The sequence below is a fragment of the Hydra vulgaris genome, chromosome 13, assembly GCF_038396675.1.
Source record: "Hydra vulgaris chromosome 13, alternate assembly HydraT2T_AEP".
Lineage (NCBI taxonomy): Eukaryota > Metazoa > Cnidaria > Hydrozoa > Anthoathecata > Hydridae > Hydra > Hydra vulgaris.
Window position 1 is genome coordinate 52057501 of NC_088932.1, and position 27422 is coordinate 52084922.

A 27422-nucleotide genomic window follows, 5' to 3' on the forward strand; every position below is an offset into this window, starting at 1 on the left:
AAAATTAGCCAATACTTAACATGAGAGCAAAGAAAAGCTCTAAAGAAAATTAAGGAAAACAAACTTGTTGATATATATCCATTTGATAAAGGTAATGGGTTTGTGAGAATTGAACGCGAAAAAGCTTTAGAAAGAATTCGCAATCAAATTGGTCAAACAAAGGTTTTAAGTGAAGATCCTACTTCTAGTTATGCTATAAAAATTAAAACCTCTCACAACTTAATAAAAACTAAAGATTTTCAAAAACAGATATATCCAAGTGATCCAATTTCACCTCGTATGTATGGTCTAATTAAGGCTCACAAGCCTGAAAAAGCTTACCCTATGAGAATAGTTATATCAACTATCAGCACACCTAATTATGGAATATCTAACTACTTAGTTAAAGCAATACAACCCATCTTAAATAAAAATAAAACACGTTTGAAAAATACTTTTGATTTTATTAGCAAAGCAAACTCATGGAATGTTGACAAAAACAAAGTTTAAGTTTATAAGTCAGTATTTAAGGAAGCTTCTAAACAGAAAAAAGAGATGATGAAAAACTTAAATACTGAAAGTGGTCTCTACTTTTTGATGGGAAATGCCCTAGTGAAAACGAATATCAAATTTTAGTATTGAAAAACGAAAGAATGGAAGTGGTATTAGATGCACTGTATATAAAAGATAGAAAGGCAGACACTATTAGTGATGGAATTTTGACAGTGAATTTTGAGAAATATAACTTATGAAGTGCTGTGAAGATGATAGTGGCTGACACAACTAGTTTTAACACTGGTAAAAAGAATGGTGTTGTTGTAAGACTTAAGCAAATATTTTCAGCGAAGGGGTTAGACAAACCAGTATTTTTCTTGCCAGTATAACATGCTTGATAACATTCTGCCTGTGGTGATAGATAAGGAAATTAAAGGAAGCATCAAGTCTCCAAATATTGAGTATCATTTTGTTTCTCAATTGATGAACAGATATGAGGAATCACAAGCAAAATTTGTGAATGGAACAGAAGTGATTATCAATAAGTCAGGCTTGAGAAATAAAATGAAATTCTTGCACTGTCTGACACTTGTGTTCAAATTTTATAAAGAAAAAGAATATTTTCTACTTGTTAACTTTCAAAAAAATTCATAATATGCATGGAATATGTTGGAATTCAAAAGCTATCTTTACCGTTTTTGCTTTTGTTCTTATACTTAAAACAAGGCCAACAGAAAATCAGAAAATCTGCAGATTTGTTTCGCATGACTGGGCAAAGAATTGGTTTTTTGATCAATTTTACAACAAGGCAGATTACAGAAACTTGTCACAAATACTAACACCTTACAAGAAGGGGTTATAGGTATTGGAGAAAAATTGGAAAAAGGAACCATGAGCACTGAAAATATCAAGAAGCAACAAATGCGCAGAATGTGCAATAAATAGTAATGCAGTAACTGTATTCAGCCTGCTGAAAAAAACACAAATTGCATATATATATGGCAACCTTCTCACAGTGTCCTCTACTTTATGTCTTTTTGGAATATGATTCACAACTGACCGATCATGAAAATCATATTTACAATCCATTACAAAGTTAGCATCTGCTAAGGTTGCTTTTCTTTGTCATGCTAGCCATTTTCTTACTCCCAATTCCATTCTCTACTGATACAAATCATTACTTATCCATGTATGGAGTACTGTTGTCATATTTGGGCTGGTTCCTCTAATGATGCTCTTCTAAACATGTCACATCCTTTTACAGTATCTGCTCTTTCATGCTCTAAAAACATTTACTTAACTAGTTTCTTTCAAATAGTTTTTTGCACAGTATTCATTTTGTTCAGAAAGACTATTGTGTTTATTGTTAAATGGAATAAATAAAAATAATAGAAAAAAAATTTAATTTTCAAATAAAATTCTAAATACAAAAAAACAGATAATCATCTTTAAAAGCTATCAAGAACAACCATTAATATATTTGAGAAAAATTAATCTAGCAGCACGAAAAACTTCTTTTTCAATAAAATAATAATTTAACTCATAAAAATTATAAGAACTCAATGGTTCATACTTTAATTATCCATGATCCTTTGCAAAGATTAGCTAAAACCCCTGATCAATGTTTTCATAAATAAATGTAAATTGATTATTGAAACGTGAACTGATTGTTAAAAAGGAACACAAAAACAGTAGAAGACACTTGAGAAGTAAAATATGGTAAACAACAATACACTTTTACCTGTATTATTTAATAAAACCATATGCACTTTAATGCACTATTGACAAAATTAGTTGACATCAAAATGTCAAATGAATAATGATTATTAACATAAATAAAATGCAAAATTATGCATAGCAACCACAGAAATTCAAATACAAAATATTATGACAATGTAAACTAAAGTCCAATGAATTAAATACAACTGATTTCAAATGCAATTCTTTGGAAAGGCCAAATCATTTTATAATTTTGTAATTTAGGTCTCAAATAGAGATGTTTATATCTGTATAAAATTGATATTTAAAGAATGACATAAAAGAACTCAAAATAAAATTAAAAAAAAAGCCACAATAATTCCTCTTTATAATTGGGATGGGATGACACATTATGATCATTAGAGAACTATTAAAACACTGCAATTAAAGACATTCTTCGACAACAAAATTGCAAATAAACAGAACTTATAACTAGAGGACACTTGTAAAAATAGAGTTTTAATTTTCAAAATTCAGAAAATAAAAAAATAAAATGGCTGACAAACCAAGTTGCAGTGGAGGTGGAAAAGACATTCATAATACTTCTAAACATAGAAATTTGAGTTTACAAGAGGTCCTGGAGGCAGTAATTGACTACACAAAAAGAAATAAGTGATGATGAATGTTTTGTAGATTCTTTGGATAAAAGTAATGAAAATGCAGAATAGATCGAACCAATTTTCATAGCAAAAAAAAATTTCAAATTTTATATTAATGAACACTGGCTTTTCATTTTTAAATTTGGATATGTACAGTTGTGATACGTTAAATTCTATTGCAAGTCTTTGAAATACCATCCTTTTAATCACTCAATTAACTAAGGCTTGGTACACGTTCTCCCAAACAAAAATATAAGTTTTTTCAATTGAAATATATGTAAATTTTTTCATCAAAAAGTATGACATATTAGATATGTATGAAAAGATTTTTTTAACCACTATTATTATCTGGTAAAAGTAATGAGACTATAACAAGTTGTCAAGCATAATTTTATTTAGAAAAGAATTTTTAACATAAAATACTGTGAGGCTTGGTTATAGATAAATCTATGGATTTGATTTTTCATAAAAGCACATTTTGGTGCTTGTTTTCAATAAATGTAATGTGACATTTATGATCAGACATTTTTTGGGAAAATATCTATAAAAAAATCATTTTTTTTGTGAAAATTAAGCCCAAAAAGAGGAAATTAGGGCTTTTTTGATAACTTTGTTATCGAAAAATTTAAGTTTTAAGGTATTTATTCTAAGTGCCTATTTACAAGTTATCTTAACAAACATCTCTATTGTAAACATTGTTTGTAAAGTCTCTCACAAAACTAACAGACATTTTCACAACTGTTATTATTCACTGAAAGGTTGCTGACAAAATTAGAAAAAATTATGAACTGTTTAACTGAAGTTTATCTTCTTGTATATATATCACAAATTTTGATATATATTTTAACAAATCTAATATTTAAAGATGTCAAAAAGCACCCAGATTTTTTTTTTTGAATTTATTAAAGTAATAATTTTGGATTAAAAGATTTTTCTCGTTCCCCTAAAAAATAGTTTTTATAATATAGAACGTTTTTGTATACATCAATTCATATGATAAGCTCAATGTTATAAGAATTTATTGTATTTTTTTATGAAAAAATTTTTTTCAAAATAAGCCCAACTTGTAAATCAATGCATATTAGTAAGATAAGCTTTTTTTTTCAAGTTTTTTTTTAATAACTTTTTTAGATTCCTCCAGGGGATTGAGTATCAGAAAAATACAGGTTTATTTAAATATTCCTATACTTGTTAATAAAGCTTTGATACAATTAAATTTTTTAGAAAATTAATTTCTAAACCTTTATTTATAAAAATCTATAACAGACAACAAAATAAATGTTAATTTTTTCAACAAAAAAAAAAGGAATGGAAAGATGTATAAAACTGTTTTTTAAACCTTTTTTTTTATTGTTTTTAATTTTTGCATCACATGTAGCAAAAGACTTTATTGTTAATTTATTGCTCATAGCTAAGGCATATCTACTAACTTAAATTCACCAAATTCCACTACATTAACTTTAATAAAAAAGTTATAATATTGATATAAAAAGGACACCAAGAACAATATTTATTAAATATTTGATTTAGGTTGGTCTCTTATTTATGAGGAGCCTGACTGGACATCTAGTTTATGCTTGCATACGATAAACATTTTAAAGGTTTTATGAGCTACTTATATTATAATTTTATATTTTCTTTCAAAAAACCTTGATATGAAATAAACAAAAGAATTTGTTATTATCATATAATATTGTTATTTATGAAAAAATTTGAAAATTATGAAAAATAAAATCATCAGAATATTTTTTTAATTAAATAATTGCACATTGAATTAAAAAAATGGTTTGTTTGGTTATTGAAAAGTTTTTTACATTGAACTAAAAATGGTTTGTTTGATTACTGAAAAACTAAAGAACTATAGTCATCACTACACTGGCCCAGTATTTAGAATCCTTATCACTCACAATAAGGTAAGATCATATTATAAGAGAATAAGGTAACAATGGATTATATGGATTGATGAACTGATGCACGGATTGATGAATTGATAAATGGATTGAACAATGTATAGATTTATAGGTTAAAAAATTTTTTTTGCATTTATTCTCATTTTAACCATATTTTGCTCACACACACATGACTTAACAATGGATAAAGCTTTTAGTCTATTTTAGGCAAAAATTGGATCTAAATTCAAAAAAAAAGTAAGATTTTTTTATTAATAGATACTAATTTGTAACTCAGACGAATCTAATTTAAAATTTTTTTAAAATCACTCCGCTATAATAAAGACCCTGTTTCTGTGCGATTTATCTCGGAAGAGCCCTTTTCAAGAGATAGCTGGCTGCTTTTAGATCTAAGTTTTTGTTTCTTAACCTTTATATATTGGTACTTGACCTACTGTAAAACTTAAGATAAAGATGGTGAAGTGTATGCTGTGATGTTGAACTGTCCGATTGCTTAAAGTTCCAGATCTATTTGATGGTGGAGTCAACATATTTGAATGTATTTGACATTTTCACATTGATTGGTATTTGACCTATTGTAAAACTATTTGACAGTTATCATACTATGGTTTGAATCGCAAATTAGCAAAATTGCAGGAAAAAGTTTTTTTAGAATATTTGAACATGACTATTGTAAACAGTATGTTATTATAATTATGTTTCCTGAATTTGAGAAGAAGAAATAAGCCCATAAAAAATATAGGGAAATGTTAGTTCATGAAGTGGTTCAATGCTATCTTTACCTTAAAGTACAAGACAGGTAATCCGAGTTAGGAACAAAATACTGTATCAGCAATTAATGTTTTGGATGCTACCAGATTGACAGGGAAATACTTCTAGAAAAATCCTAGAAGAAAGTGCAGTTTTCATGCTTACTACTAATCTAATAAGTACGAATTGCTAATAAGCCATATTACAAACATAATGTTAATTATTGCAAGAAATGTAAAAAAATATGCGGGAGAACTGTTTTCAAAACTTTTATCCTAAAATTAAAATATAGAAACTAATTTCTGATTTCATTCATCATTTTGTTTCACTTTTATTGATTAATAGCATATTATACCACAATATTATTAATATTATTATATCATTAGTAATCTTTATAACTTTTTTATTAAACTTCCATGTTGACATTTTTTCAAATATTTCAATAATTAAATGATGAAATCCCAAAATACTTTTTTTTTTGTTCAATTACTGAGATGTGTTGCTAGAATGAATGAGAAGCTTAAATCTTGAACAACATTTTATAAGTGTCAAAAAAAACATTTGAAAGAATTATTTTATTTTTCAATTTTTGTTGCTTTATTAAATTATTTCTGAGAAAAAAACAAATATGATTTAATTATTATATTTTTAAACATTTTAATTATTGGTATTATTGCAATCATTTTTTGTTTGATTGAGTTTTTGAACTTATGATAAAACCAATACATAAGGAAATTAAAAAAAAAGCAAACAATTTTTTAGATAGAGAACAGCATTAAATGAGAAAGTTTACCACTATTATTCTTGCAAATTTTGCTTTTGTGCTAAAAATAAATTTGCCATTATATATTTAAATATAACAAAAAGGTAATATAAAGGGGTAATTCTGCATCAACTCACCCAGTCTAATAAACCATGAGTTTTCATTATTGTTTCATAATTTGACACATGATTTTTATTTATAAAAAACATTATATTTAAAAATTCAAGTGAAAATGTTGAGTAGTTGACTATATATGGCAATTTTAATATTGACTTGGTTTTCTAAAATGCCTAATTTTGCCTGGTTTTGATGACATAAAAAAATGTATTTCTTAATAAAATAAGAAATAATAATGGCAGAAATATAAAACTAATAATTTATAATGCTTTTTTGTTGCATAACTCAATAAATGTACTTAAAATGCTGAAAAATGAAGGGAACATGCTTAAAAATTAATAAAATAACTAGTTTATATGACAATTTTGGGGCCCAATAAATAAAAACATTCCTATTCAAAGCTTTTAATTACTTATAATCTTACAAATCTAACTGGAAAAACAACAGTAACATATTGAACTATAGTTTCATCACTTTTTCAAGAAATTGCAAAATTTTTTTTCAAATACAATAAAGTTAACTGTAATTTAAAAAATTACTTAAAAATGTACTAGATTTTTTATGGTATTAAAGGTGTAAGTTATTTTGACTGTATTTGTAATAATTCACAGTATTTTTGCCATTTTACTTGTCCTTTTTTTATTTTTGTTTTTCAAGCATAAAGTTTCTACTAGAGCAAGCTTGTGGAACAGATAGATTTTTTAATGTTTACGTTCAGAATAAAACATAATATTTGGTTTTGATTTCAAACACTCTTGCACTTTCAAAGTGCAAGAGTGTTTGAAATCGTACTGCCGATTCCATCTGATTGAAATACAAGCTCATATTAATGAAAGAAAACTTTACTCTAAATTTCAGTGTCTGACTCCTTATGGTTTAAGAGATAACGATACTCAGTTCCAATCGCTTTTTTGATTATTTTTTTCAGCGCAATTTAATTTTTAAGCTAATTACACAATTAGCTTTAACTTATGAAATACTTGCTCAATACTGTTGAAAATTTGTACCTAACTATTTTTTAGGGAGAGGAACTCAAAGATGATACTTAAAACACTAAAAAATTAAAGCTTTTTTATGAAAATTCAATTTCAAAATGGTGTAACACTTTTTATAAGTTTTTTGATGCCCTGTACAAAAAAAAGTATATCTTGAGATGCCTAAAAGATATGATTCTGAAAATTTTTCTTGTGGTTCTATATATAACAAACTCCTTATTTCAAAAAAACTGCAGAGGTTTTCTTTTTTGAATCTGATTTATTTGCATTAAAGGTAAATAAATAAAAAAAGGTAAATAAATAAAAAAAGGTAAATAAATAAAAAAACTAAGAAAAATTGTTATTTAAAAATGGTATTTTATGTTTCCCTGGAAAAAAAAAGGAATGGAAATATCTCATTTGTATGTATGTGCATTTACTGTATGCTAAGTTTAAAACCAGTTATCCTAGTATAAAGACTTGTTTATCTCACTTTTGCTCTAATTGAACAAAATGGTGCATTACAGTGTGAGCATCTGGTTAATGATCAGTGCAGTTGAATTATCAAAGGTTTAGCATGAACTTATTGATTTTTTTGTAGTAGGGTTAACAAGAATCGCATGTTACATTGTTGCCCTTTGTATTCAGAAAATTCTATATTAAGACATCTTGAAAATGAGTTCTACTCTCAAGAAGATATTGATGAAGATCATGGTTATTGTATAGATTACAAACAATGGAAGACAACAGACTGATCTGAGCTAGTAAGTCTAACAGAAACCAAGTAGCTTAATTAATACTTTAATAAATAAGTTATAAAAACTTACTGTTCATTCTTACATTGCAAAACATTTTTACATAGCTGATTTTTTATTGAAATTAGAAAATGAGTAAAGTAATGGGTGACAACTAAAAAACGAGACTGGATATAAAGACACATATCTCTTTAAAGAAGTAAGATAAAACAAAAAGGAAAAATGTTCTAGAAAATATTTTTATTCTAGTTTTTAAATATATAATCAGTTGTTCTCAATTAAGCCATTTCTTCTGACTTTATCTGAGCTAGGCTCCGTATGAGCTCAATATCAATTTTATTAGGGCAATACTTAATTCTAGAACGTAATTTTTTAAAATTTTCTGCATGCCAATTATTATTGTAGACAAGGCCTTTCAAAATACTCCAAAAATTTTCGATAGGACAACATTCTGGCAAGATTGCAGGGTTATCCGCTTTTTCAACATAATGCATGTTTTCCTTGTTTAGGTACATGATTACTGTTTTTGCATAGTGAGATGATGCTAAATCTGGCCAGAATACATATACACCATCTGAATGATACTTATTGATGAATGGAATAAGTCTCTTTTTAATACATTTGTTTAAATAGATTTTTTGATTTACAGCCAGTCCACTTGGTACAAAATAAGGTTGAGAAATTCCATTTTCAGAAAAAGCAATCCATAGAAGTAATTTCTTTTGAAACTTTTGTTTTGTTTGTTTTTTCTTGATTTAATATTTGTTCTTTCTTTTAATGTTTTACTAATGCGTTGCTGAGTACAGTTGAACTTTTTAGCTGCCTGTCATTAAGAAACTCTGTCTTTATGGTCAAACATGAGTTTGAGCCTTTCAATGTCTTTCCTGGTCATTTTTTTAGCTTTTACTCCACTTCCTTGAATTCTTCGGTACCCAGAATCACTTTCAGCATGTTTAATTATCTTGTAGATAGTACTTTTAGGTATATTCTCAACTTTAAAGTGGTCATAAGTGAACTTTTTACCAGCATTTTTGTAATTTAAATAAAATTCATACACACGTTTTCTAATCTCTTCTTGTTTTGAATTTATTTTTTTATTCATTTTTCTATAAAAAATAAAAACACATAAAATATTTAAAAACTAGAATAAAAATACCTTCTAAAACAGTTTTCCTATTTTTAAAATCTTATTTCTTTAAAGAGATATGTGTCTTTAAATCCAGTCTTGTTTTTTAGTTGTCACACGTTAGTACTGAGGTCATTGTCTTTTGTGTTTTTTCAGAAAATTATGATTTTGTTGTACAAGACAAAGTACAAATTTTTTATTGGAACAAAATTCAAACAACATTGCATCCTACATTAGTTTTTTATAAAGTAAATAATGTCCTCAAATGTGATTCAATATATTTTATCTCAGATGATTTACTGCATGATGTAGATATGGTATATCATGCAATGAAGTTTTCAATGGAACATATTAAAAGCAATACTTCTCATCAAATAGAAACTGTTGATTACTTTTCAGATGGGTGTGCTGGCTAGTACAAAATTGCGAACACTTATAAATACACTTATAATCTTATAAACACTTATAATCTTGCTCATGGTGGCATAAATATATGCCACCATGAGCAAGATTTTGCTATGAAATGTACATGGTGTTTCTTTGCAACAAGTCATGGTAAATCACCCTACGATGGTATTGATGGGACTGTTAAAAAACTCCAATTGCTAGCCTTCATTGTGCAACAACAAATCATACAGCATCTGGAATGTTTTTTTTTTACAAAAATGAAATCATAGGAACTAGTTTTTGATACATATCTAAGGAGTCAAACATGATAACTCAAATTGAAGTTTTTTAAAGATTTTCAACAAAAACATTACCAAACACCCACAGCTATCACAATTTCATTCCAACAAGTAACGCAAAAATTGGAACTAAAGTTGTTTCTGAACAAAGTGAGTATTCATTTGTTTTTAATTTTCAAACTGATGAGATTATTAAAGAGTGCTTGCCTAATATAAGCATAGAAATGTTTGCATGTTTGATTTATAACAACAACCCATGGACTGGACTAGTGGAGGATATTGATGTTGAAATTAAAGATTCTCAAGTAAAATTCATGCATCCATTTTACCCTTCAATGTCATATTGTTGGCCTTCTAGAGATGGTGTGTGCTGTATTCTATCAACAAACTTATTCTAGAGATGCCTTCTATTCTAGAGAGGCCTTCTAGAGATGGTGTGTGCTGTATTCTATCAACAAACATTCCAACAACTGTCACAGGAAGACAATACAAAATTAGTGAAATTGATCACCAAAGCATTAAAAAAAGCTGGGCAAACTTTAAACCAGAGAACTAATTTTTTATGAAACTATTAAAAATTGTTAATTGTTATAATTAGGATTGTTAACTCTTATTGACTTATTTTAATTTTTTTTATTACAATTTTATTATTTCCATGGTTTATTATGGAATTTTGATATTTTTGGGGTTTAGAAATATAAAACTTTAAATGCAAATAAATCAGATTTTAAAAAAATTGACCCGCAGTTTTTTTGTTTTATGGCATTTGTTATATATAGAACATTAGAAGAAAAATTCATAATCATATCTTTCAGGCATCTCAAGATAAACATTTTTTGTACAGGGTATCAAAAAACTTACAAAAAACTTTTTTGAAACTAAATTTTCATATAAAAGCTTTCATTTTTTTAGTGTTTTCGAGTTCCGCTCCCTAAACGCCGTAAATAGAAAATCCTTCATTAAACATGAAGGTTGTATAAAGTGAAGATCTTTTATGTGAAATGCAAACAAGTTTATATACTAGAACTGTACCTGAGGTTCTAAAATCTTTCTTAAAAAATGCAAAAAATAAATGTATATAACTTTATTTCCATTATTAAATAACAATTTTTCTTTGTTTTTTTATAAAACCTTTAATGCAAATAAATCAAATTCAAAAAAGAAAACCTCTGCAGTTTTTTTGTAATAAGGAGTTTGTTATATATAGAACCATAGGAAAAATTTTCAGAATCATATCTTTTAGGCATCTCAAGATATACTTTTTTTTGTTCAGGGCATCAAAAAGCTTATAAAAAGTGTTACACCATTTTGAAATTGAATTTTCGTAAAGAAGCTTTAATTTTTTAGTGTTTTAGATATCGTTTTTGGTGTTAGTTTTTGGTGGAAAGTTTTTAATGTAGAAATAGTTTAAACCTTTTTCGATTCCTTCTTTAGCATAATGTTTTGCACTGTTAGATATTGTTAATTTTTACTTATATATGATTTGATTTTTTTAATTGAGTTTGTTTCTCTGCCTTTCCTCTGTCTCTCTGCATTACCCTCCCTCCCTCCTTTTTTTTTTCCTTTTTAGATATAGAAAAAATTGGAGCCTGCTGATAACTCTTTCGTTGCCAGTGGTTTTAACAAAAATTGCAGTGACCGCACATTTTTTTTGTATAAAATTTAGATGACATAACATTGAAAGTTAAAATTTGAAATCAAAATGTTAATTTGTTATAATTCCAATAAGACTTTACCAATTAATATGATTCTACAAGTGAACTTTTTATAAACTTACTATATCTATAAATTTTTATGAATACCAAAACTTAATAAACAAATATGCATCAATTTCACACTTGGTCAGGTTTTATATAAAAACCAAACAGGATGTGTTTTTTAGTAGTTACGATCATTAATTTTCATATCTAATTGTAACCAAAATGTAAAACTTCCTTAAATATAACATAATGGTTTTGTTTTTTTCTTCAAAAGAGTCTTTAAACTGAATTTCATACTCAATCAGAAGTCTATTAGCAATTTTTCTTTGAAATTATAGTTCTATATATTTTTGTTGTTTGTCAATTTCGAATTTTGTGACAAGCTAGACTATAATTAACTCAAAATTTTAAAATCAAAAAAAATTAAATAACTAAACTTTAGAAGCTGACTTGGGATTGGTCCCAAAAAGTTAGGTCATAAAAATTGGTTGTTTTATTAATTTTAAAGCATGTTCCCTTCATATTTCAGAGAATTTTGAGTACATTATTTTAAGTACATTTATTGAATTCCGCATCATTTTTAAATGATTATTTTGATATTGTTGCTTTTGCTACTTTTTATTTTATAATGGAAAATGTTCTTTTTCAATGTTATGAAAACTAGGTCATTTTGAGAAACCAGATCAATCTTGAAACAATTTAGAGCAAAATTTTTTGTGTGAACTTTGTAACATACAACAGCTAAAGATGTTTGAAAAAAATATGAGGACCAATTGTTCAAAATTTCCTTTGTTTTGAATTATTTGATGTGGAAGTACGCAAAGGAGAAAAACTTATACTCTAATTTTTCTTGTTTACAACATAAAAGTAAAACCTAAGAAAATAATGTGAATATAGTTAAAAGTGTAAATTAAAGGAGATAAATTCATACCGTGATTCTTTTTGTTTACTATTCAAAAGTGAAGCCACATACTTGTAGATATATTCATTACCAGATTTTGTTTTGTCTGTTTGCATCCAAATAAAACCCTGTAAAAAGTAATTTTACTTAATATTCAACAAACTTTTGAAAATGAGTGCAAAATTACTGCAAAATGCTGTCAATGTTTAAAAAAACAAACATTTAAAAACATATTTAAAGAATGAAAATAATAAACACACTCTATCATCCCAAATGAAATTTTCTTTTTAAATTGGTTGAAGTTTGGATAAATCTAAATTGAGTTTTCTCAAAAACCACTAGATCAATTGTAATGACTTTTTAATATAATGGTACACATGAGTATGTTAGTGTAGTTTTGTTTGCATCTGTATAGTTTTCCAAAATCAACTTTTGGAATTGTTATTAAACATTATAAGAAGAACAAAACTGTAAACAGAAAATTGGGGATGGTGTAAAATCAAGATTTATCACCAAAATAAAGGCAAAGTTAATAACCTACTCAATACATAGAAATTTAATTCAGTCACAACAAGATTTAGCTACAAAATTTAAATGCAGTACATCTTTAGTTCAAAGAGTATTCAAAAAAGAAAACCTGAAAGAATATTATAAGAAAAAGATACCAAAAATGTAACTGATGATTAAACCAAGGCATTAATTTAAGTAAATATTTAACATGTCCATGTTAAAAACTTGCTTAAATTAATGCTGAACATTACAAATTTAATGTCAAATTTAAGTCTGACAAATTTAAGTGCAGAAATGAAAAATTCGCTCTTAAGTTTCTTGTATGGCAGGCTAATTGCAGTTCAAATTTTAAAATCTCTCTTTTCATAACAAATTAATCTAGAACATCAGATCTATATATTACTAAATGCTTGGAAAAACAACTTCTTCTAATTAAAAAACACAAACAACCAACCTTATTTTGGCCAGATTACACATCCACTTTTCCATAAAAGTAATAGAGTGCTATAAAAAAAGTTGTTCCAAAAGGTTGCCAATCCATTAAACTATCCTGAGTAGTGAGTAATTGAACTTTACTGTGCAACGGTGAAAGGAATACTGAAGATAAGAGGCAAACATGCACGCAGTGTTGAAAATTTTAAAGATTTATGGATTAACTTATGGATTAACAAAAAAAGTGACACTAAGTAAAATTGTGAAAATGATGGCAGGTACTTTAAGATGACAAATGCAAGTCTGCATCTTTTGTAAATAAAAAGATAAACTTTAAAAGAAGTGCAAGAATTTTTTGGTTAACTACAATTATGTAATGTAAGTTTAAGCACAGCCTAAACTTTCGTTACTAATTGTTATGTAATTTTATTACACTAATTGTTATGTATTTTCGCTACACTATTTGTTATGTAATTTCGTTGCACTAATTCAAAATTAAAGTGTGCTTGAATTTTAAGCATCTTTGTTTTATTTTTATATAATTTATAATATATGTTGCACATATATTATTAAAAAAATTTCATTTCCAACAAAACTTATGAAAAAAAAATTTTATGTCAACTATAACTTAGATTACATGAAAATTGCAAAAATCTTTTTACTGTTATTTTATTAAAGTTGTGTTATTAAAAAAAAGTAAAATATATCAATAACAATAATTTGAAGACTTCCAAAGTTAAATAATTCAGATTATGTAATTACACACAGAGTAAGAGTTTATTTTAAATCAAAAGACATTTAAAATAACCATTAATTTCATAATCATTGAAATAACTAAAACTAACATAAATATAAAGAGTATATCAATACTCCTTTATTAAAAGTTGACAAAAAAGAAATTTAAAATTGACTATTTTTCTATTCTTTGCTGTGAAACACACACTATATATAACATTTAAAATAACCAAAAATCTTATAATCATTAAAATAACTATAATTAACATTACTAGATATATATGTATATATATTTACATATATATATACATACATAAATACATGTACATATATATATATATATATATATATATATATATATATATATATATATATATATACATATATATATATATATATACATACATGCATACATACATGCATACATAAATATATATATATATATATATATATATATATATATATACATATATATATAATACATATATATATATATATATATATATATATATAATATATATATATATATATATATATATATTATATATATATATATATATATATATATATATTATATATCTATTATATATATATTATATATCTAATTTTGTGTTCATACTATATTGATTGCGCTAGGTAAACTATACTGCTATAGATTATACGGTTTTTTGTGTTTAATGTGATAGGATTTAAAATGCAAATAACAATATAAATTTATCTTATAAATTGCTGCAAGCATGATTTTGCAGTGACAATACAAAATAGTCCAATGTTTCCTTAATTGGAACTATAAAGTTCTCCTTACTTAATCAGTAATAAAATCAAAAAGTTGTAGAAGTAGTTCAGGCGCAATTAAAAAATACTGAGTAACAACCATAAACCTTTAAGATAATATCTTATTTAATGATTTTTAATAGTTGAAAGCTTTTCTACATTTTTTTGTTGATAGAATTTCTATTTTGCCAGGCTAATATTAATCTTACTATAAGTATTGAATAAACTGTTTAAATTTTCACTGTAAAGATAGAAATCATTTTAAATCAATTTTTGCTGATTTTACTTGGGTTTTTTTTTAAAAAAAAACAACCTGTTTTGATTGAAGAACTGAAGTGTTCCAACTTAGGGAACTAGTTGCCTTAATTGGAACAAAATGGTGTCTTTACAAAATCAAATTTATTTCCAATAAAAGTGCAATTAATTAAGTCAAATTATAATTAAAAGTATAGTAGGGTTGTCAGTTTGTATAAAATAAATAATAAATGTAAAATAATATTAATTCCTTAAGTGTTAAAATTAAAGCAACTCTTCCCTCTCTCTCTCTCTCTCTCTCTCTCTCTCTCTCTCTCTCTCTCTCTCTCTCTCTCTCTCTCTCTATATATATATATATATATATATATATATATATATAGATATATATAGAGAGAGAGAGAGAGAGAGAGAGATTATGATTAATTTTGGTTAATGATTAGAAGATTTTAAATGTCATATATAGTGTGTGTTTCACAGCAGAGAATGGAAAAGTAGTAAATTTTAATTTTAAAAAATTAAAAATAATAATAAATATAATAATAAATTCTCTATTTATATATTCATCATGTCACGTTCTTGTTGATGCGGTGAGCTTTGTATATAGGAAGTAAATTCTCATTAGAAAGTTTTAACATTGGAAATGTAAAAGCGTTGTTTTTATGGTATTTGTAAACATGCTGATCAAATTTATCTTACTGAAATTATTTTAAAGTTTAAAGTTCTACCATACTTTTTTGTTAATAGTTTGTTACTATATAAACCTTAATTACTTCCTTTTTAAACTTTTATAGAAAGTTCAACATTAAAATTTTTTATACAATTGTAAATTTTATACACAGCTAAAAATTTTATATGAAATATCTTCTTTGTTTATAAAAAATTGAATATTTGTAAACTTTGCTTTTAATCATATACTTATCATACTTTGAAACTTTTCTTTTGTTACCTAATTTTTTTACTCCTACTTGTCAACTGATAGCTAAACATTATGCATATATATATATATATATATATATATATATATATATATATATATATATATATATATATATATATATATATATACATATATATATATAAATATATATCAATCAAAAAAAGAAAAGATTTTACCTGACCATTTTTGCTTTGCTTCAATCTGTATTTGATTTTAATTATAACTGTCCTTGTAAACTTTATTATTAACAGCAAAAGACAAATATGTTTTGGCAAATCCGAAAAAAAGGCCAGTGCTTTGAATCCCTTAAAAGAAAATTAACTTTATTTTAAACGAGTTTGTGAAAAAAATTAATTCATTTCTACATGGGAAAATGGGGATGATTAGGGTAAGAAAATTTATAATTTCATAAAAATTGTTGTATTAAAGAAATCACAAAACAATTTTTATTAAAGAAATCACAAACAATCAAAAACATTTTTTATTAAAGAAATCACAAAAAAGTTAGTATAACAATAAAGTATGTTTATTTAATTGAAAAAAACATGGATGCATAGCAATAATATAAACAGAAAAAAAGTTAATACTTTAGTGAGGTATATTAAATTGATGATATATGGGCCACTAGTGAGGATAACTGGGCCATGAGGTGATAATACTGTACTGTTTTAATAACATTTAAAAAAAGATTTTAACTGCCATATCTACAGGATATTTATAGATATTAATATTAATGAGAGGTACAACATAAAATTGTTGAAAGAACCAAAAAGTAATTAGTCTATATAAAAAAAATAGAAATAAGAAATTCATTTGTTGTCAAAACATTATAGGGTACAGGCCCTGTAAGTCCACAGGGAGCAGTTGTATAAAAACTGAGAGTAAAAGCTTCAAGTGATTTTGAAAACAAATTTCAAAATGTCTTAGGTAGAATACAAATAACTGATAGCAATGCCCAGCATAAGTAAATTTATAATATTATTAATATAGTAATATTGTAAATATTAATAATAAATATTAATTGTAAATTAAAATACTACATGTACAAATGTGCTATTAAAAGTTTTTTTATATTGTGGTACAATGACTTGTTCTATTATGCTATTTTATATATGTGTCAGGTCAGGTGTATGGTCTTCATGATTGCCCTGCTACTGGTAACATGTAACCCAGCGCAACCTGCTCCATGTCTCGCTGCCTTGCGGGCTTTACTTTCTATGCAAAGGCTAAAAATTGGTCATCCCTATAGTAGGGTGTTTCTTATTTGGGGTTAAAAATTTTTTTTTTGTTTTTCAGTGGGCCACCCACAGAAATGGTTCATTTTGGTGAGAAAGTAAATGTGTAAAAATTTCAAGGGGAAAAAAACATTTTTACTGGGCGCTACCAGTCATTGAAATTTAAGGCATATTTTACTATGCACTCTTAGTCATTAACATAGGAAAAAATCATAAATCTGATGGAGACTGGTGATAATGACTCATTTACTTGGTACACATTTATTTACTTATTACATGCATTAAAAACATTCATTTTTTGTCATTGCATTGAACTACCAACAACAGGAACTGCTTTTGCTCTTCGTTTTTTGTATGTAGTCTATTATATTCGTTCTGCAATGTCGTTGACAACCTTCATGCTTCGAACAGTGGACTTTACAGTCTTGAACTCATCATCATGTTCCCATTCACTCACACTGTTTTGAAGAAAGTGTGATGGAAGTCCTGTGATGCTGAAAAATCTTTGTGTATTAAACGTGACAAAGTCCTCCAGTTTCTTTTCTTGGATAACTGAGCAGTCCACAGTAGCCCATTTCATAGGTATCTGATCTGAAACATTGTTCAATGCTTGGACCATCTTGAGCTTTGTCTCAGGGCAAACCTCATCATCTAAAAAAGCTAAAGCAACAAGTTCCTCTGATAGGTACCAGAGATGCCCTTGTAACTTTTTCAGAGCAATTTTCGAGATCTCAGGATGCTGGTTCTTGCAGGCATCTAAGTCTTTCAAGAGCTGCAGATCAAGTCTAGGAGCTGAGGTTGCTTCAGGAGATCTGTACCAGGCTGCAATGTACAGTCAAACCGTGAAAAGGCAAATATCCCTTATTCCCTTCCCCTCTCTTTTTGTCAACCTGAATTGGTCTCTAAACATCCGAATCTTCAATGCATAAATAGCTTTCACCATCCAGCAAGCACGGTGTAGACCAGCAGGAGCTCTAAATGAAATGCCCCTCAAAGGTACTCCTCCTAAAAAAACAATAGACAACTCCAAAAGTTCTCGGTAGTCCTCACGAGGTTAAAAGATTTGTAGTTGATCTTTGCAAAAGACGATTCTTTCACCAGTGATATCAGTAAGAGCATTTGAAATGTTCTTATCAGACTGTGCTGTGTGGTACTTTGTAGAATCAAATCAGACCCAACTTTTCTGAAATCTTTTAAAGAGTGGTATATCAGGTCCACTTGAAGGGCCAAGACACAGCAAAACTACTGCTTCCAAAATAACTTCCAGAGTGTGGTGACGACATACCACAACATATCTTTCCCAAACTTCTGCTCTAGAAGAATGCAAGCCCCATTTCTTGGCCCAGTATTGGCTGCAGTAGTATCAAAGCATAAGCACTTTACTTGTTCGTTAATTCCCCATGCCACTGTCACGTCATGCACTGCAGATGCCACATTTTCACCTGTTCCTGATGGTATTTTTGGGACACTAAGAGGCTGCTGCACTTCTACTCCAGATACTAGAATTGGATATCGGTCAACAGTTTCTTTACCAGTGATGTCAGCAAGTAATTTTCCATCCCAATGAATACATAAAGGAACTTATGGTTTGAATTCCTTCCTTAAACCTTCTGCTATCTTCTTGCGGTGTTTTATTTGTTCCCTTCGAATGGAAGCTGGACTAATATTGTATTCTGTTGGATCATGACCAAGAAGTTGTAATGCCAGTGTTAACACAAGTGCCGCCCCACAATTACTCAATTTAGCCAACATCTCATTCAGTATATTTTTCCTGCCACATCTAGGATGCTTTGGAGCCGGTGTTGATGGCTCAGGGTAATCTTGGTTAGCAGGTAAGGCATCTTCTTGAGTTATACTATCTTTTTAAGGGTTATCTTCACCTTCAGATGATGAATAAAGAACAACTGTTTCTTCTCGAGATTTTCTTCCCATCTCCTCTCAGTCCCTTTTTCAGTTCATTTCTTTTTGTCTTTCTCTTGATACTTCTTTTTGCTTTGCCAATTTCTTATCAACTGGACCCATTTTGCCTCTTCAAATTTTCTCTTTTTGGCATAATAGGAAGTCCTTATCCTCCTAAATGGTGATCATTTCCAATGCGGTGGCATGGGCAATATCGAATAGTTCTTCTAACCCTTCATTCCATTGGTCTTCCTTTTGTTGTAAATAATCTGAACGCTTAGCTTTATTCTCTTTATTTTTTTCAACTTTTTCCATTCCTTGTAAATGTTTTTGATTTTAGGAACAACGTGCTTCTTTAATTGCACTGGTATTCGGGCCTTTCACCAAACTTCAAAAACATCATTTGCTGTGGAATGTAATGCTTCCCTAATGCTTTGCTTGGCAATCTGCTTGTAATGGAAGAAAAGGGCCAACACTTCTCTTTTTGATGGAAGCATAACACTATCTAAAGAAGAGGACATCTGTCCAATAAGACATATCTTTGTTTTCTTTCTGGTAGCTATCGTTGCACTGGTTGATGAAGCCATCATTGTACAGTAGTTACACTAGTTTAACCTGCAAAAGGAACAATTAAGCATTATAGACACAATTCTGCACACTAAAAGTAAAAAAATTACTAGTTAAAAGAGGTTTGTACATTAAGCACCAACCACTTTTGTTGCATAACATCACACGCAAAAAAAGCATTTTTAGGGTACATTTGCGCAATGCTGTAGGGTCGGTAGCAACCCCTAAAAATCATTCTAAAAAAAAAAAAAAGGTATTACTTTTTTATGAAAATGAACCAAATAGCAGGGTGGCCCATGCAAAAATCGAATCTTTAAAAATAAGAAACATGCTACCCTATAGTAATATATACACACACATATATATATGTGTGTGTGTGTGTATATATTACTATATATATATATATATATATATATATATATACATATATATACATACACAAACACATATATATACATGTGCATATATACCATGTCCCTGGTAGTACCGCGCTCAACTTGTTTCTCTGTGCAGCGGTCTTGTTTGTCAAGGTTCGTGTTTCGGAGTTTTAGAGTTGAGAGACAAGTAGACTCCTCATCTGTAGTAGCCTTCTCAGCCTTGGGGAGGTGAATTATAAAAAAAATGTATATATGTATATATATTTATTTATTTTTAGTGTGTGTGTCTTTTATATAGTTGGAGGTGCCTTAGTTACTGTTTTAGCTCACCTGTAATCTACTTTATATGTATGTTTGTGTTCTGTCTAAACCTCTGGCACAGTATTGACTCACCCATAAGTTTCTATCTCTATGTATGTGTTCTGTCTGAACCTCTGGCACAATGTTGACTCACCTGTAAGTTGCTACCTGTATGTTTGCATTCTGTCTGTCTGTTTTTTTATGTTTGTTTGTGTTCTGTCTGAACCTTTGGCACAATGTTAACTCACTCATAAGTTACTTTATATATGTATGTATTCTGTTTAAATGTTTCAATGTTCTGCTTAAATATTTAAACTTGTATGTTGCAGTGTGAGCTCATTAACTAACTAGACACTCCAACTATAAAAACTACGCTCACCCTAATCTCTAGTATTTTGTTAGATGTAATGTTTTTCCTAATACATTTCCAAAATATAATACCCAATGTTTTAAGGTACTGTTTGCAGGAAGTGGCTCCTTTTAAGTAGGTCAGGTCAGGTTCAGGATCATCACGATCACTCTGCTAATGGTATTATTTAAACCAGTACTAACTAACCTCTAGCCTCTAACCAAAAGGCCTAAGGCCTTTTGGTTAGAGGCTAGAGATAGTATCTCGATAAAAAAACTCATCTTGACCAGATGCTGACTGTATCCAGCTAAAATTTCCCTGTTTTGGGGCTACTCATTGAGTAAAGGCTAGAGATGGTATATTGATAAAAATACTCATCTTGGGCAGATGTTAACTGCATTTAGCTAAAATTTCCCTGCCTTAGGTCTCTTGGATGAGTAAAGTCTAGAGATGGTGTCTTGATAAAAATATACATCTTGGGCAGATGTTAACTGCATCCAGCTCCTGTCTTGTAGAAGGCCTCCTAGGCAAAGACTTTAGAGGAAAGCAGAATAAATCTGCTGACCAGTCTCAAACCCCTTCTTCATCAACTTTTCTGGCACAGATGTAAACCTGTGTTACATTGCTTCCTGCCTAGGATAATGAATACTGGATCTTCCTGACTCTTCTCAGAGTTTTTTACTTGTGCCTTCTTGATATTGGCTATGCAACTCTTTCTGTTATCTCTTTATGAGGGTACAGCTCTAAAACTCAGTTTAACGGTTCAGAGGCCAGCTAGTAGTAATGTTTCCAAAACTCTGTGGTAGCTCTTAGACAAGCTGATTCCATCAACAGCTGCAAAATATCAGAATATTAACAGTGCCATATTGCACATGGATGGCGTCCCTGTTAATACTTTTGGTGCGCATTGTCAAGGCCACATAAGGAGCCCTTTGTTACGAAGGGTTAATTAAAAGGACTTGGACAACTGCATAGCTCATTGCTTAGGAGGCCATGCATTTCTAAGAATGAGTCAAATTCTCTTTAAATTTAAATAGTGACAAAAGTAACACAAAACATAAGTACCATCCCCACCACCTAACTCTTTTAATATATCTGTTACTGATATTTGTGGTCTGAGAATCAACCTTCGATCAATTGATTCTTACCTCTTTTAATATTCACCAGACTTGCTTGCTCCTAGTAAGACTAATTTAAATTCTGCTATTCCTTCTTCTGATCTCAGTGTTAATAGGTTCTATCCTTTAACTCATAAAATAACCATCCCTACCACCTAACTCTTTTAATATATCTTTTACTAATATTTGTGGTGTGGGAAGCAAGCTTCCATCAATTTAATCTTACCTTCATTCGAAAATTACCAGACTTGCTTGCTCCTAGTAAGACTAATTTAAATCCTGCTATTACTTCTTCTGATCTCAGTGTTAATGGGTACTATACTTTGGCTCGCAAAGACTCCAATAGTCACATGCTTGGTTAAAGCGTATACACATCAATTCACCTATTTTTTTACATGAAATCAGGTTTGAATCCTTTGACCATTCTTTCATGTTCTTCCTTTTAGCACCTCTTTACTCAACTCTACCTTTCTCTTTGTTCTTTATCAATCTCCTTCTTCCCAAGACTGCACTCTTCTAGATGCAATTTCTAATCAAATTGACCATGCCCTCTCTCTTTAACCATTTACCAAACTATTGTTATTGGTGACTTTAATGCTCATCACGCTGAATCCCTTGGCTCTAACACCACTGACCCTGCTGGCACTAAAGACTATAACTTCTGCATTTCTCAATCTTTACTCAGATAGTTAACTTTGTGTCTCGTTTTCCTGACAACCCTAATCCTTTACCTTCACTCCTTGATTTATGTCTGTTCTCTGATTCTAGCTTGTATTCAGTTTCTTCTTTTTCTCCTTTAGGTTGCAATGATATCTTTAAATCTTTCATCTTGTACTTCCTTTTTGGACTCACCCTATCATTGTACTACTTACTACTACCCTAAAGCTGATTGGGATTCTTTTCGTGATTTTCTTTGTGACGGTCCTTGGGCTGATGTTTTTATCTTCTCAGCTCAAAAATGTGCCTCCTTCATAATCTCCTGGATTCAGGCAGGAATAAAAGCTTTTATTCTTTCACATTGGTTTTAAGTCAAACCTCATTCTACTCAATGATTTTTTAATCTATTGTGCAGCTATTATATCTAATTGTAGTTTCCATTAATAAAAACTCAGTCTTGCTTGACTCGTCATTCACCCATCTCTCATTTACTGTATCTGTTCCTGCATGCACTTCTTGCATGCTCTACCTATTTTTCAGTTGATAAATATAGTTTATAAAGCAAGAAAATGATTAAAAATCAACTTACAAGATTGCAAATTATACGAATCAGGAAAACAAGAAGGGAGCAAACTCCAAAGAACTGATGTTTGAGGAAAGAAACTAGAAAAATAAGAATTTTTTGAGCACTTAAAAACAGTAAAAAGAGACTTAATTGAATGAGGAGTGACACAAGAACAAATTTTAATAGATGGCACAAGAGATACTTGCTCTTAAGAGCAGCACCCATTATAGTATTTATAGAAGAGAGAAAGAGAAGCAACATTATGAAGATGTGATAATGACTGTGATGTGGTAGGCTACAAAATCAAGTCCAATTATGTTTACAAATGCATTTTTACACCTTGTCTAAAAGAAAAAGGGCATCATTGGAAGAACAACACCAGTTTGTTGCAACAACGATAAGCTGAAAAAAATTTAGTTTAATTTTAGTTTAAGATCACCACTGAGAGTTCCAAGCTGTAGCAGAAGTGAGATATTTTTTAAGCTCAAATGCCCCCTTCAAGCAATCAGAGTGTGTTGGTTTCTTATCAAGACAAGAATAAATGTTAGTACCATTAGTGAACAATGCCACCTTAGATGTGAGATTATCTGGAAAATCATTAATGTAAGTTGATGTAAGACTAATAGTAGTTAGACAAGTCAGATTGCTCTCCAGAGTTTTTGAAAATAGGGATAACAGATGCTGCTTTCCAGCAGGCTGAAAAATAAGACTCTGATAAGCACTTGTTAAGTAGTTTTGAAAGTATAGACAACAGCTCTGGAGAAAACTTTTGTCAAACTAAACAGGTATGTTGTCTGGACCACAAGCTGTAGAAGAGTCCAAATAATATGAAATTTTGTGACCTGAGAATACCAGGCATTAAACAAAACCTTTTTACAATGGTTTCTAGCAATAATAAACAGACATCTGTTTTCTAGAAAATTGTTTTGCTGACAGATATGGAAGATATGCTTACAATTGGAAATTTGTAGCAGCACAATGAGAGTAATACCATAGAGAAGGGGGAGTCTTGACTTGGAGTCATTGAGAGAAAATAAACTTTTCCATGCCAGCCAAGAAGTTACATAAGAAGCACATTAGTCAGCAGGAAGACTAAAGAATTCTACTCATGGACCATCATGAAAAAAATCACAGAAAGAGTCCCAGTCAACTATAAGGTAGTTGTAAGAGGGGATTTTGATGATGAATGAGAATGAGATGATAGTTTAAGAGAGATCAAACTTTAATCAAAAGCACCTATGGGTGAATGTGAAGAAAGTTGTCACTGACTATAATTAGAAACAAGACATAATTTGAGTAGAGAAGGTAAATGTAATTAATACGGTAGTGGTGTAGTGGTAAGAGCGCTCGCTTTGTAAGTGAGAGGTTCAGAGTTCAACTCCCACCACGTCCCTGGAAGTACCACGCTCAACTTAGCTTCTCCGCGCAGCGGCCTTGCTCGGCAAGGTTCGTGTTTCGGAGTTAAAGAGTTAAGAGAGGGTTGCACCACAAATAACAACTAAAAAATTAGAAGAAAAAAAAAAAATGAGTAGCCTCCTCGACTGTAGTGGCTGTAGTGAATAATCTGAAAAAAAAAAAAATGATTTGAATTATCTGGAAAGCGAGTTGTAAAGTTGACTCTGTGTTAAAGACTGAGAAAGGCAAAAGTTTTTAACCTTAACATAGAGAGCTTCTGATACTAGAACCAATTCATTTAGTGTGTTGAGCAATTAAAGTCACCAACAACAACAATATTGGCTGAAGGGTAAAGAGAAAGGGTCAATTTGATCAGAAGTAACAGTAAAAAGAGTGCAGTATTGAGATAAAAGAGATAGAGCAATATAGAACAGAAAGAAAAGTGATAGAGTGAAGAAGTGCTAAACAAAAGCACATAAAAGAATATTCTCTGGGTTTAAACCTAGTTTCCCAGCAAATGGGTTAATTCTTACAAATGTTAATGCCCAGACCAAGCATGTGACCATTGGAGTCTTTTCGAATTAAAGGAAACCATCAACACTAAGATCACAAGATAATGTTTGTATAACTGATTTTGTACTGTATAATGTACGCATTTATCATAATAAAACATTGAAATTAAAAGAAAAAACATAAATGTCATAAAAAAAAGGTCAACTGTTAGAGTGATAACTTTTGGTCTTTTACAGAACTTTCATGGATTAATTATTATCTGAATGAAATCTTGAAACTGTTCAGGATATCACCCACAAATGTAATTACCTACACAAATATGTGATTGTTTAGCATTTTGCCAGTGTGCATATTTTTTATTTAATAATAAATTTCTATAATAATTATGAATGGTTAAATCTTTTTGACACTAACTGTATGTATCTATGTGTATATACATACATACATTACATACATACAAACACATAAATACATACATAGATACATACGTACATACATACATACATACATACATACATACATACATACATACATACATACATACATACATACATACATACATACATACATACATACATACATACATACATACATACATACATTCATACGTACATGCATACATACATACATACATACATACATACATACATACATACATACATACATACATACATACATACATACATACATACATACATACATACATACATACATACATACATACATACATACATACATACATACATACATATATACATGCATTCATACATACATTCAAATATACATACATATATCAGCCCTCAAAACTAGGGTTGGCATTCGGCAGTGCCAAACTAATTTCCAACCTGACAGTGTCTGAAGGGGACAATTCTTTTCCAGACCTCAGAATTTAAAAACTTAATTATAAGTGCTATTTCAAATAAATTAAAAAAGACAAAATGATCATTTTATTTAATTTCTAAATAAACTGATAGGGGGAATAGTTTTAAAGAAATCAAACCTTGATCAGACGCACTAAAGTGTGAATGTAAAGAAACTGAAAACTATCTAGGATCGTAAACAAATCAAGTAGAAAAGGTAAATAACTCGGATTGTCTGGAAAGCAAGTTGGAAAGTTGACTATTTGTGTTAAAGATTGAGAAAGGCAAAAGTTTGGACCTTAATGCGTTTAGAGCCACTGACAATAGACACCAAGTCATTCAGTATTCAAGTCTTCTAAATAAAATATTACAAAAAAACAACTGATTAACTATTTTTTCATTGAAATTCTTCATAAAATAATTATAATAAAAACAACAAAACAAAACTTTTATCTAAATTCTAAAAACCTTCTAATAATATAAATTCTTGTAATCTTTAGTTAGTAAGCAAAGCAATTAAAATAAAAACAGAAATCTTAAGAATCTAAATAAAATAATTTTAAAAAAACATGCAAATGCTAATTTAAATTACTAATAAAATAGTAAAATGCTAGGTTCCATTTTTAAACTTTTAAGGAAACATTAATGATAGCTTAAAAGTTAATTGTTTTTCTTTCAATTTTGAGATTAATGTCCCCGCATTCATCAATTTGTCAATCCTTGTTTTAAAGTTGTCTGCCAACCTAAATCAGTTTTAAGTCAGCAAATTTTTGCTGATCATATCTTTTCTAATTCCAAGGGCTGTATACATACATACATAAATTCAAACATATATACGTACATACAAACATACATACAGACATACATCATTGCTAGAAATAATGAACTGTTTTGCACTGGACATTTTGTACAATAAAGACTCCAGTTTGCTGGACATGTCCAATAAAAATTAAAGAAGTGCGATCAAACGCCATTCCTGACCACGCATAAAATTTTTTATTTTTACAACTTGACCATGCAATTTGTAAGATAAATTATCTGACAAAAAAAAAATCTTAAAGAAAAAGAAAAAATCTAAACTCAAAAAACTAAAATTTAAAAAGGAAATTATATTTATATTACGTTTTTTAAAAATAACTATACTATACGAAATGCATTGTAAATTATTAAACACATAAATTATTAGGTAAATATATTAAATACATAAATTAAATATATAATAAAAATGTATAATAAAGATACAAAATTATCAAATGCATAAATTACTATGTAAATATATTAAACACATAAATTATTAGGTTTACTTATTACTTCATTATATAAAGTAACAAATTAATTATGTTTACAACAAACCCATTTTATTTAAATTATCAAAGAATATTATATGTAGCTACATTTATATAAATATGTATTTTGTTATAAATCTTTTCA

The 27422-nt window shown here is 28.8% G+C and overlaps 1 protein-coding gene across 4 annotated transcripts in view; it reads right to left on the reverse strand.

Annotated features, from left to right (window-relative positions):
* Positions 1 to 27422, reverse strand: part of LOC105849595 (stimulated by retinoic acid gene 6 protein-like) — a 159634-nt gene that overhangs the window by 96913 nt on the left and 35299 nt on the right. For all 4 annotated transcript variants that reach the window (XM_065816702.1, XM_065816705.1, XM_065816703.1 and 1 more), the window contains exons 8-9: positions 16333 to 16461; positions 12544 to 12641 (exon numbers count right to left, since the gene is read on the reverse strand). In XM_065816702.1, the coding sequence (XP_065672774.1) occupies positions 12544 to 12641; positions 16333 to 16461 (227 nt within the window). The remainder of the gene's footprint in view (positions 1 to 12543; positions 12642 to 16332; positions 16462 to 27422) is intronic.